The 12,590-nt window shown below is 40.2% G+C and overlaps 1 protein-coding gene across 6 annotated transcripts in view; it reads left to right on the top strand.

Moving 5' to 3' along the window:
- Positions 1–11,552, top strand: part of NHSL1 (NHS like 1) — a 224,376-nt gene extending 212,824 nt beyond the window's left edge. For all 6 annotated transcript variants that reach the window (XM_044289299.1, XM_044289300.1, XM_044289303.1 and 3 more), the window contains 3 exons: positions 517–3,750; positions 3,933–4,062; positions 9,345–11,552. In XM_044289299.1, the coding sequence (XP_044145234.1) occupies positions 517–3,750; positions 3,933–4,062; positions 9,345–10,056 (4,076 nt within the window). In that variant the 3' untranslated portion in view covers positions 10,057–11,552. The remainder of the gene's footprint in view (positions 1–516; positions 3,751–3,932; positions 4,063–9,344) is intronic.
- The last annotated feature ends 1,038 nt before the right edge of the window (positions 11,553–12,590 follow it).

Genomic DNA, 12,590 nt, shown 5'->3' with positions numbered 1-12,590 from the left:
GACACTGTCCAATCACTGATGGCACTGGCAGCCCGTTCAGGGAAACACCTCTTTGACAGGGGCAATGGCAATGCCCAGTTGGCAATTTATCATTTAGAGCAGTGGTCAGCAACAATGGCACTGTAGCTGTTTTGAAACTACAACTCCCAGAATCCTCCTATCACTTCTGAAGGAGTTACAAAAACAGCCGGGTAAGTTTGCATGCTGGGAGTGATAGTTTCACAGCAGCTGGAGGGCTGAAGGTTGCTGATCGCTGATTTAGAGGAACGGCAGAACATACCGAAAACATACTCCAGAATTATTTTATGGGGAATGCAAAACAAACATGTCAGTAAAGGTTCTGTGCAATATAACAATATATTGGCATAATTCTTCAATATTCTAAGTTAATGATATTCTCATCTACAATGTTAAATGTATTCACTGATGATCCTTCGCTTTGAATGTGTAAAGTTAATGTTTTAAGCTTTTTTTTTTTTTATAAATGGTCTAATTATTTATATTTTGACTCTGCAGCAAGTGTCGGCCAGATAGGTTTCAGAGGACATTCAATGCACATACCGGAGAATTACAATGCCCTGGATGGTTTAGAGCCATGCCGCTCTCCCACACAAAGGTCAGAAACCAGGGACTTCAGCTGCCAGACTGATGAGATAAAGGTAGTGCCCCCCTCTGTCCGAAGAATCCGAGCCCAGAAAGGACAAGGCATAGCAGCTCTGATGTCTAATTCATCAGGGAACATGTCTTCGCTTAGTGACCCTGCTGGATATACGCCGCGTTCCACTGGTGATTTGTATTTCCGAAGTTTGCCAAGAACAGGGGCAAGGGTGTCTATGCAGTCCATTGAGCAACAGTCACTGGGTTCCAGCCATATGGAAGACTCCTACAGTACATTGCCACGTCAGTTAAGCAAATTACAAGTTGATGACAGTGTAGTTCACCTGAGGAACAACCCCAGAACAGGCACACTACAGAGGCCAAAGTCCCAAGAAGTCCGGGGCTCGGAAAGAGAAGCGTTTTCCAATCCAGCGTGTGTGGTGTCCCCTCATGCTGCATATTCAACTAGTATCATTCCTAATGCTATGTTGTCATCTTCTTCAGAGGTTATTGCCATTCATACCTCACAGAGCACTGGACATCTGGAAAGCAAAGGAATATCTCACTCCTCATCTTCCCATAAGAAAAGCCTACGCAGGGATCATGTCAACCTTAAAGATGATCATCACTCTTCTAGTGGTAACTGGAGTGAAAGCAGTTCAGCCCGCCACTCTCAAACCTCTGATACACCCTCTCCTAGCACCATTACAATCATTTCCCTGAGTGATCCAGCAGCATCCCTAAACAATACTAACAGCATGAAAAATGGTTCCCAAACCATGTCTTATAAAGTCAATGATGCCTTTAATAATCTCTCACAGGATAGTGATACCCGCAGTGATTCCAGCTACTCTGATGGCCGTCAAAGAAATGGTAGCATAACCAGCAGCATTAATAGTGCAGACCAGTGGTCATCTGAAATGAGGGAAAATGACTGTTGTGCTCCTTTAAGAAAATCATCATCTGTTCTGTCTGGCTCTCCTGTGAGCAATATGAGCACCTGTAGTTCAGATAGAAAAGCAGATTCCAGCTCGCTTTACTCTGTAGACCATGATGGATTTTACACTTCAATGCACATGGATTCTGGGATGGGTACAAGTAATCAGAACTATCATAATGGCATCCAGAATCACCGCAACACTGTCATTAATATCTTGGATAAGAAAGAAGGTCTAAACATGGATGAAAGGTCAAGCTATAGTGATAAATCTCTAACCCGCAGCATATCATTGAAAAAGTCTAAAAAGCCTCCACCCCCTCCTTCTAGAACTGATTCTCTTAGACGTCCAAGTAAGAAAAGTCTCCAATCAAATGGACAGGTACTCAATGAAAAACTTATTGCTACTCTCCAGCAGTCACTACAGCTAAACTTGAAGAGTAAAAGTAGTGGCTCACCATCTCAGAGTCCTTGCAGTGACTATGAGGATCCCTGGGTTTTGCGTTGTCGCAGTCAAAGTACAGCAAGTGCAAGCAGTAGTAATATGTCTGCTTCTGCCTCCAATATGTACTCTATTTGCCCAGTTACCCCATCTCAGAGTGATACAAGTAGTATAAAGTCTGAGTATGTCGATCACTGGAGCTACTACATGGATGAACAACCAAAATCTGTATCTCACTCGCCTAACAAATCAGCTAATGATTACAGTACAGGAGCTGTCAGTCAACAGTTACCTACCGACCTTGCCAAGCAAAGCAATAAATCTCCAGAAAAGGCTTGCAGAGTGACATCACCATCTAGTGGATATTCAAGCCAATCAAACACACCAACCAATCTGACACCTGTACCACTTTTACTAAGACACATGTCACCAGGAAGTGGGAAAAGCAAATCGAAACCCAAAGTGCCTGAAAGAAGGTCATCTCTGATCTCCTCTGTTTCCATGTCTTCATCGTCAACATCTCTTTCTTCAAACACATCAGACTCTGTACAGCAGCAGACTATTAAAAAAACAAATCTAGTCCTGCCGTCTTCTCCAACTTCTTCCCTTACACCAGACCCACCCCCTCCACCTGTATTGGATATGGATGATAATGGTTCTTTGCCACCATCCCCACATTTTCCACCACCACCACCACCACCAGAGGCTTCAGTGTTTCAGTCGACTGAGGACGTTCTGTGGGTTTCACGTTCTAAAACTGATAATTGTGCAACTGTGACCTATCCTCCACCCCCTCCTCCCCTAGCCTTTTTTCACTCCAAAGCCCCTCCAATTCCCCCACCTCTGAGCACTAAAGCACTGAAAAATGCAATTAAACCCTTAACACAAGGAAAAGAGGACGGTGGGAATTTTAATAACCTCTACAACAAACAAGACCTGATAAAGTCAAACACTCCTCTAGTTACTGCTCAGGCACTGCAAATGATACAGTTAAGGTCTGTTAAAAAATCATCACAACTGGAGAATGAAAAAATAACTGAACAGGTGCTACATCCCAAACGTCACGATGAAACGTCACCCTTATTTTCACGGCCATCATTGAAGCCATCTGCTTCTCTAGATTCCAGATTAAGCGTAAGCGTCAAAGAAAATAAAAATTCCAACTTGCCAAGCAACCAGCTACAATACTCTGATTCTCAGAGCTGTTCGGATACATTTACAGGTGGTGAAGCAACAAACCTAGAATGCAGAGAAGAAGAATATCAGAATTCAACATACAATGGAAGCAGAACTATTTTGTCCGAAATGTCATCTCCAGAAGAGAAACCAAGTACGTCCCAAAATACACCAAATGCATCTCCCAACAAGAAGCCTCCTCCTGTTTCAAAGAAGCCCAAATTGTTCCTTATCGTTCCACCTCCGCAGCTCGATTTGGCAGCAGAAAAAATAGCTCAAGTCAATGAAAATGTGAGAAGCATGCCAAAACCCTCCGAAAGGGATTCTGTAAGCGAACATTGCGAGGAGGTAAATGGTCTTATAGCTGATGAGAACAATTCAGAGGAGACTGGTTTAGGATGCCAAGCAAGGGAAACTAGTTTGTCCCCTCATGAAGTTGAGGAAGATAAAACATTTTGCAGACAGTCCCCAGTTTTTGAAACTGAAGATCACCAGAAAGACGACCTCTGGGCCACAATGTCTGATGAGGTCCATATTTCAGATAACAAGACAGAGAGTGACAGCCTTGACCAACAGACCGCACAGGAGGAAGAAAATGGTAAGAGATGTCCCCTTTTATCTTCAGCCTCTTTCTAAATAAACTTTTACATGGTAACCTCTCTGCAGTTAATGTTAGATATGCATCTCTAACAGTTGTAGGTGTTTATATCTACCAGTGTGGTTCCTTTATTTAATTTTTTACTTTTTAGTAATTTTTCTGTTTGCTTTATTCTCATGTAGCTGATGTTTTTGAGACACAAGCTGCGAGTTCACCGCTTCCTCATACTAATGATTACATAGATGGCTTTGAAGATGTATTAACTCCGACAAGACCTAGGACCACTGAGGACCTGTTTGCAGTCATCCATAGGTAGATTTCCTATATACTTTATTTTTGCTTATTGTATGACCATAAATAATTACACTTACAAGGGCAAGGTTCAATGTTCAATTTTGTCCTGTTTTTATTTTCTTCTTGCATTTGTTACATTTCTTCTGTGCTATGGTATGTCTATGTTCTAGTTTTTACTATACATCTATGTATTTATTTTTACACAAAATGCCAATTTAGAAAAAAAATATGAATCTAGATATGTGTCGTTGTTTGTAGATAGGGTTTAATAAATGATAATTGATGTCCCCACCAGAGGAGGCCATGATTTCATATTTGCCTAAGTTATGGATCAGGGACAAAAATGCTATATATAGGAGTTAAAATAGATATATATATTGCTAAAAACGTTTATATAACGGCCGCTAGTAAGATAGTTACTCCCCCACATACGAAGAATTTATAAAGCATAGATCAAATTACTGGTTGAATGAATTGAGTTTTTAGATAGCTTATTATGAAATTAAGCATAGCAATTGCATGTGGTGGCAATATTTCATAGAAAAATAACTTGTCTGTAGTTGCCAAGGACAGTCATTTGTGTGGGTAGTCTCTGTTATTTGGTCCAATCTGCAGCTCTAACCGCAAGTACCAGCTATTCTTTCAGAAATCTCTCTACTTTAGTGTTATTTTCCATCATTTCTAATAACATTTGCTATTATTTTTCACTCATTGAATAATGCTTTGTACACAGTTTAAAATGGTTGTAAAAATATTCATTCTACATCTCTCTCTTTCTCTTATTTCTTATCTACTAATATTCCCCTCCTTCAATTTTCCCCTCTGCCAATATCCCCTCTACGCTCTGCTGGTATAACGCAGTTGGGAACAGAGCCTCAACGCCAGTGCCTCATGGCAAGCATGGCAGAACCTGGCAAGTAGAACTGTACACAGGACCCATGTAGCTCTGTGTACGACCAATGTTGGATTACTGTATGTCTAATTCATTCCAACATCATTGAAAACCCCTTATGTTACCACATTGTGGACTTGTATCCCTCAGCTAGCTACACATTTGAAGAACATTTACCTCTCATTAATCATCATGTTTTGACTTAACAAATTTGTCAGTTCAGATGCTGCATATCTCAAAGATGGGATTTGGTATTTTGGTCTGCTTATTATGTGTGGTCTAATACATTTTATCTGTATGTTAAATGTGCAGTTCCATTTAGGTCCATGGTAAGCAATACTTGGCACACACATTTATTTGTGTGTAGATATATGTATACATTTATGAGTATTTGTACTCTCTTTTACAGTAATTTTATTTAGCGGGGTGTGTTTGACCATTTCTTGTGGTCATTAATGGGGTCAGATAGAACAACCCTTCTCATAAATACCTTTAGGACCACCACCTATCTGGTGAACATGGCCCTGGCTGCATATAAGAGGATGTCCCATAAAGAGGTGACCAGGCACATGTAATTGCAATCTCTCTATAGCAATGTTCCTCAACACCAGTTCTTAGGGCCCACCTACCGGTCATGATTTCTGGATTTCCATAGCATTGAGCAGGTGATATTAGTGTCATGCATCAGGTCTTATCACAGGTATTCATTGTGTGGGATATTCTCAAATCATAACCAGCGGGTGGGTCGTGAGGACTGGAGTTGGGGAAGACTGAGCTATAGAAGAATATGGGAGTTAAGACAACAACCACTCTTGGCCATAGTTTCTAGGACCTTCACCTATCAGATTTGTATGCATTGGTAGATGTCTAAAATGGGCAAACAGCTCTAAGCTTTAGTTACATGAGTGATCTCTATAAAGGGAATGTGTCACCAGGAAATTCCATATTATTTAGATTTGGTCTTATTTGTAGAAAGTGTGGCTTTTTTTTTTTTTTTTTTCCATGTCACTATATAAAAAAAAACAACCTAACATCATGCAACCTTCAAAATATATGTCAATACTTCATTTAAATAGAGTGGTGCAGATAAAGCTGAATGAGCCAGTGCACTGAGTGACTGGTTACGGTTGGATGACGCTGTCAGTTTCTGAAAAATTAGGAGGAGGAAATGGGGAAGAGTCAGATTAGGAAATATAATATGCTTAGCTAAAAATATGTTTTTTTAAGACACAGTTAAAACTAAGGAAGTTGGGAATTAAACGGGTTGTGCAGCTATTTATATTGTTGACCTATCCTCAGGATAGGTCATCAATATCTGATCTGGGTGGGTCCGAGGAGGTGGTGCTCTATTTGCTGCTTCCTCTACATTACACTACGCTTCGTCTGCCTTGTAGTGGTGGCATAGTGTAATTACAAGTACTCACTCCATTCAAGCGAATGGAGCAAGTACTTATCATTACACTAAACCTCTGTTACCTCCGAGATGAAGTGCAGTGTAATGAACAGGAAGCAGCTCTCACATGGAGCACCGCCTCCTCTTCAAGCAGCTGATCCTGAGGATAGGTAATCAATATAAATCGCTGAATAACCCCTTTAACCCGATTCCCCTGGGTAGTTCATTCCAGAGAGCTAATGCAGCTTGAGAAAAGTCTTAAACTATAAAGGATGTTGCTCTTAGATCATTTGCAGAGTATAGAGTACAGATAGGGTGGTAGACAGATATGAGGGGGGAAATGTAGGGAGATTCTGCACTGTAAAGCCCATAATAAAATATTAATCACATAAACCATAACGATTTTCCAACATAGATAAATAAATAAAAAAATTACCCTGTGTAGATATTGGTCTTACATGCTTGTTATGGTACCGCCTTCTATTCTTTTGATTTCCTCTTAAAACATTCACCTAATGTGCCTAGAGCAGGGGTGCACAACCTTTTATGGTTGGGGGCTACGCTGTTAGACTGAAAAAATCCAAGGGTCTGAAAATAAAACTTAAAGGGGTATTACCAACTGAAACGTCTACGACATACCATTTGTTTGTTAAACAAAACAAGGAATGCAACAGCTCACTGCAAACCAAATAAAGTACAAAATTGCATCATAATATCAAATGCTGAACTAATAAGTTAGAGATATTTGGCAAATTGTTTTGTACAAAATTATTTGAGCCCGTCTGCCGACCGTCAAGGCAATCTCTAGTTAGACGGGTTCCTAACACTAAATATATCTGTTATGTGCCATAGCATCTATCATACAATTCACAAAGTGCAGGTTCCACTCCATACCATTTGTTTATACCATAAATTGCTGGTGCTGATTACATATCCAGGACACCCATCTAAAGGGAGAACATATGAAAATACATGTGAACAGACAGGCATGTCCGTAACCAGGTGGTTAGGTGCCGCGCATAATGGGATTGAGGGCCGCGGGCCGCAGGTTGAGCACTCCGGTCTAGAGCATAGGAGAAAAAGCTTCTTCTAGGGCTCATCTTCTAGAGCTACTAAACAAATGTGGCCACCAGCACTGGATACATTAGGAGGTGTCCAAGCTTAGTCTCTCTGCTCCTTTGTTCTAGTGTTCGATTTAGTGTTCTTTCATATCTATGATATACAAAAATGTTATAAAAATGCTCTTTCTTGAAGACCATTTTATTTTATTTTTTTATCTAAATGAGTCTAAAATTCAGTTGGAGCTCAACTTTTTTTTTAAAGCAAAGCTCCACATTTTCAGCATAAACTTGCGATTAAAGAATGCAATCAAGGCTACCTGTTGTCACCACTAGGGGGAGCTTATTGTACACTGTTTATATACATTGATCTCAATAATTAGCCATTTCACTAATTGTCACATGCAGTGCAGTGTAAGGGATGTGGAGCTCCAACCTCTATAAAGATTTATTAGGAAATAGCACATAATATTTGACTCAAAGAGGACCTGTTACATACTTGCCAACACTGCATTTGGTAAATTAGGGACAAATATTCCTTGCCCCTGGGAACACTCCCAAACCAGGAGGGATCACCCATTTATGGGTGGTGGTTACATAAGCCCATTTTCAGCCAAGGACAGTCTGAATTTGCAGGGACTGTCCCTAAAAATTTGGGAAAATGCAGTTTCCTCTCCTGACATGTCTGTTTTTAGTAACAACTTGTTTTCCTCATGCAATTTCAATTCTAGAGCATGTTTTCTTATAACTGTACGATGTGTCCCTGCTCTGTTGTTCCTTCTAGAATTGTATGCATTTTGTGGACCGCACATCGCCATCACTCTCATAGAAAATGCCTTTGCTTGTCCGCAATTGCGGACAAGAATAGGACATGTTCTGTTTTTGCGGAATGGAAGTGCGGATCCGCAAATGCGGATGCAGACAGCACATTCCGGGCCTATTGAAAATGAATGGGTCCGCACCTGTTCCGCAAAATTGTGGAACGGATGCAGACGTGTGAATGGACCCTTATTCATAAATGTCCAGTCGGAATAACAGAGAAACCTTAAAATATAGAGTCATATGAATAAATGTTCCAGAATTATCATTTAATGTGGAATACAATTGTTTACTGAATGTTCGGAGTAGTGACAGGTCCTCTTAAAGGGGGACATTCACTTTCAATGTAATGTAGTTGTCACATGATTACTACTAAGTATCTAGCTTCAGTTGTATTAGTGCTCTACTGCCATCTAGTGGTAAAATTTTACATATGCTTCTGCATCTTACGATTTGGATAGAGTAGTGATCACATATACACACCACTATTCCGATCTCATGGGGCACCTTGGGACCTCCTTTCTGTTAAGCCCTGGTGTGCCCAGTGACTGGACCCCCAGCAATCAGATGCTTAATCCTTATCCTAAGCATGGGATATAAGTATTGTTAGTAGTTTGAGGAATAACTCAGCTTATGCATACAACATTTTAAAGAGGATCTGTCTCCAGACTTCCCATTACAAGCTGCATACATTATAAAGTTAGACCTGATAAGGCTGATGTGCTTTGTACCCATATTAGAGTGGCAGTGTAACCCCATTTTTCCAGACTGGTATTAAAATTACAATTTACCAAGTACAGCTAGATATAATAAAATGCTTATTTCAATACCAGAAATAAAAAAGGATTATACAGCCATCCTGACATGGATTTTTAAAGTGAGTCCACCGACCTCATCAGGTCTAATTCATAATGTGTGCAGTTTGTATTGTAAAATCTGGTGACAGATCCTCATTCAATTTAAGATGCTTGTATCTTGCCAAGTGGAGCTGCACTTTCAACATATACTTTTGAACTGGATCTAGTTCATTTTGGGGAACGAGTACATTTAAGAGATGTTATTACTATTGTAACCTTTTCTTTGAATAACTATGCAGTCTTATAGATCGTATTAATTGTATTCTTTCCTTTGATATTAGATCCAAAAGAAAGGTTCTTGGCCGCAAGGATTCTGATGATGATCGCACCAGAAATCATTCTCCTTCTCCACCTGTCACTCCAACGGGAACTTTCCCAAATGTAAGCTCTTTTAAACAGCCAGGAGCAATCCACAGAAACATCCGAAAGTCTAGTACAAGCAGTGACAACTTCAAAGCTCTGTTATTGAAAAAAGGAAGCCGATCTGAGAGTGGTTCACGTATGTCTGCTGCAGAAATGCTAAAGCACACTGACCCAAGGTTTCAAAGGTCAAGATCTGACTCCTCATTAGAACTGCCTGATAGTCCAACATTGGCATCTCCAAATAAGAACAGAAAAGCCCAGGAGGAATGGGCTAAGTGCGAGGGACTGATGCCAAGGAGCATGTCCGTTACTGGTACCAGGTACAGTCGCTCTAGAACACCACCCTCAGCAGCCAGCAGCAAGTACAATGTCCGAAGTCGCCTCCAGAGTAGTCCCATGACAGTAATTTGTGAAGGGGAAGGAGAAACTGCTGATACTATAGAAAACAGCTTTGCCAAGGCGCCACTAAGATGCACAATGAGCGTAGACCGGTTTCAAAGAAGCGCTTCTGAGCTAAATGACTCCATAGGTGAAGACAATTTTAGTACTAAAGTCCACATAGACTTGATGAGCAGATTTCTGGACATTAGCACAGGCACAGATCATGGTTCTGTAGAAGAAAATAGCTAAAAGACTTTGGGCGATGGAGCTTAATAATTTTTTATCAAGCCAATCCTATAGAAGCAGTGAGAAAACTATGACCATAAAGAGATGTTGCTCATTGCCATGCACTTGATATATGTATAGCAAACGCTTTAGCACTGCAGTCTTTGTGAGGTAGGATTTAGCAGGGTTGACTTAGTATGCGACACCTGCAAGATGGACAGTTTTGGAACCAAAGGTATGAAGGAAGAAGAATTCCTGTGTCTACATTGGAGCTGGACTTTTACAAAGGTTTTGGAAAAAGAAAACTGGCCAGGCACACGCTAGTTGGATAGGCTGTCTAGCCATAGGTGTATCAAGCTTAGTGATGCCTACTAAACAGGGTATTATGGGTCATAGATGTACTGCTGGAATGATTTGCTCTGGAGGCCGACCAGAGCTTTTTACATTAAGTGCAATTGGTGGGCTTGGTAGATGGCTCGTCAAACTAACCCATTCAAGTTGCTGAATTGTGATTCCTCTGGTACTATTTTTCGATTTTCTGTACTCCTAATTTTGTAGTTGTCACGTGTTGTGTATTTTCAGCTGCTGTGCAGCGGTACAAGCCCAAGTTTCTCCTATGTAGAACTTCATGCAACACTAAAAGGCACTGAAGTTTCCACTACATGCCCATCAAATTACAAAGCCTCGTAAGAAATATATACAAGTCTTAGAAAAGGCTGTTATGTGTGGACAGAAAACCATATAGCCTGAGCTTTGCAGTGAAACACACAACTCAAGGTATACATATACTACCGTCACACTGCAAGAGGTGGCATACCTCTAAATGGTAGCACCTGCAGTGAATTGTGCTGCAGCCGTCGCCATTGTGACGCAGTGCTGCCGCAGTTTAGGTTTCTTTGGCAAAACTACATTACTTCTGAGAACTTGCACTACAGAGCTGTTTGTGTGAACTTTATATATTTCCCCTTGACATTAATTTTAACAAGGGAACACCACTGGTCTTTCTTATCTAAAATATCTAAAACTGCTAAATTTTTGGTTACCAAAGAAGAATTTCTGCTTTCTTTTTAGTTTTGAAATGCAATTTATGCCTGTACAATTTCTTAACGGTTTTTACTTGCTTAAAAAAGGAGTTTTACAATTTGGACAAACTGAGTTTGTTTTTTACTGTTTTATAGCATCATTTTGATGTATCGTGTAGTTTTTATATTATTTGTATATACTAGAACTTCTAAAACATTACTTTTTAACCCACATTTACAATTTGTACATTTTTTTTGAATTTTTTTAGATAAACAAAATGTGTAGTTAACCCTTATGCTGCTGGAGGAGGTTACATGATCTTGTAAGTAACTCTGATGCAACCTCCTGCAGCAAACAAATGAGTTAATTTATTTTAGTACTTCTGTGAAATGTGGCTGTGACTCCTATCTTTGGTAATACTGTAAGAATTCAGGGGCCTTCAACTTATTAAGACAATGCTGTGACTATGCTTCAAATAAAGCATGGCTGAAAGGACATTGAGTTTGTCTTTTTTTTTTAACCTTTTTGGCGTTTGTAATAAATACAGTATATATGGATAAGGCTACTTTCACACTCGTGTTGTTGTTTCCCGGTATTGAGATCCGGCAGAGTATCTCAACACTTGAAAAAAAAGTTTTTGTTTAGTCCTCATTAGGGATGAGCGAATCGATTTGAGATGAAAGTTCCGAAGTCGATTCTCATAAAACTTTGTTGTAATACTGTACAGAGCGAGCGCTCAGTACAGTATTAGAATGTATTGGCTCCTATGGGCCGAAGTTATTACTTCGCGAAGTCTCGCGGGACTTCTTGTAATAACTTCAGAAATGAATTTCTACTGTAAAAATCCTTTTACCGAACTCTGGTTCGGTTTCAAGGTACTGCAAGCTGGTGTTTTGTGTTCGGTCATAAAAACAGAAAAAAACGGATCCGGTACTGAAAACAATGTAAGTCAATGGTGACAGATCCATCATCCATTGACTTTCAATGTAGTTAGTGACATATCTGTTTTCATTTCCCTTTTGATTTCTACACAACCGCATCTTAACGGAACAGATGCATTCTGATGTGCAAAATCAAAACGGATCTGTTTAATTCCGGTATTGAGATCCACTGCCAGATCTCAATACCAAAATTAACAACGCAAGTGTGAAAGTAGCCTAACTCTAGCATTTTCTAGTACTGCTTGGTTATCTTAAAGGGGTTTTCTGAGCTCCAGATCCTGATAACCTATCTTTCCAATAGGTCATTAGTATTAGATTTGTGGGGTCCAATACCTCCACTGAGTAGCTGTTCCCTGCAGGTGCTGGAAGTGCATCTCCGATCAAAGTGTAGTGGCTGTGCCGGATTATCACAAACCCGATCACTTGAATTGGAGCTGAGCTGTAGGAACCAAGCTTATGCACTACATTTTGAGCGGAACTGTGCTTCCATTCCGGCTCCAATCACAGTGTTAGCGCTCATGCACACAAACTTGTTCCAGCCATTCCGTGCATTGGCGACTGCAAATTTGGGGTCCCCAATGTATGGGCAACATC

The sequence above is a fragment of the Bufo gargarizans genome, chromosome 4, assembly GCF_014858855.1.
Source record: "Bufo gargarizans isolate SCDJY-AF-19 chromosome 4, ASM1485885v1, whole genome shotgun sequence".
Lineage (NCBI taxonomy): Eukaryota > Metazoa > Chordata > Amphibia > Anura > Bufonidae > Bufo > Bufo gargarizans.
This window is presented reverse-complemented; position numbering and strand designations above follow the sequence as displayed.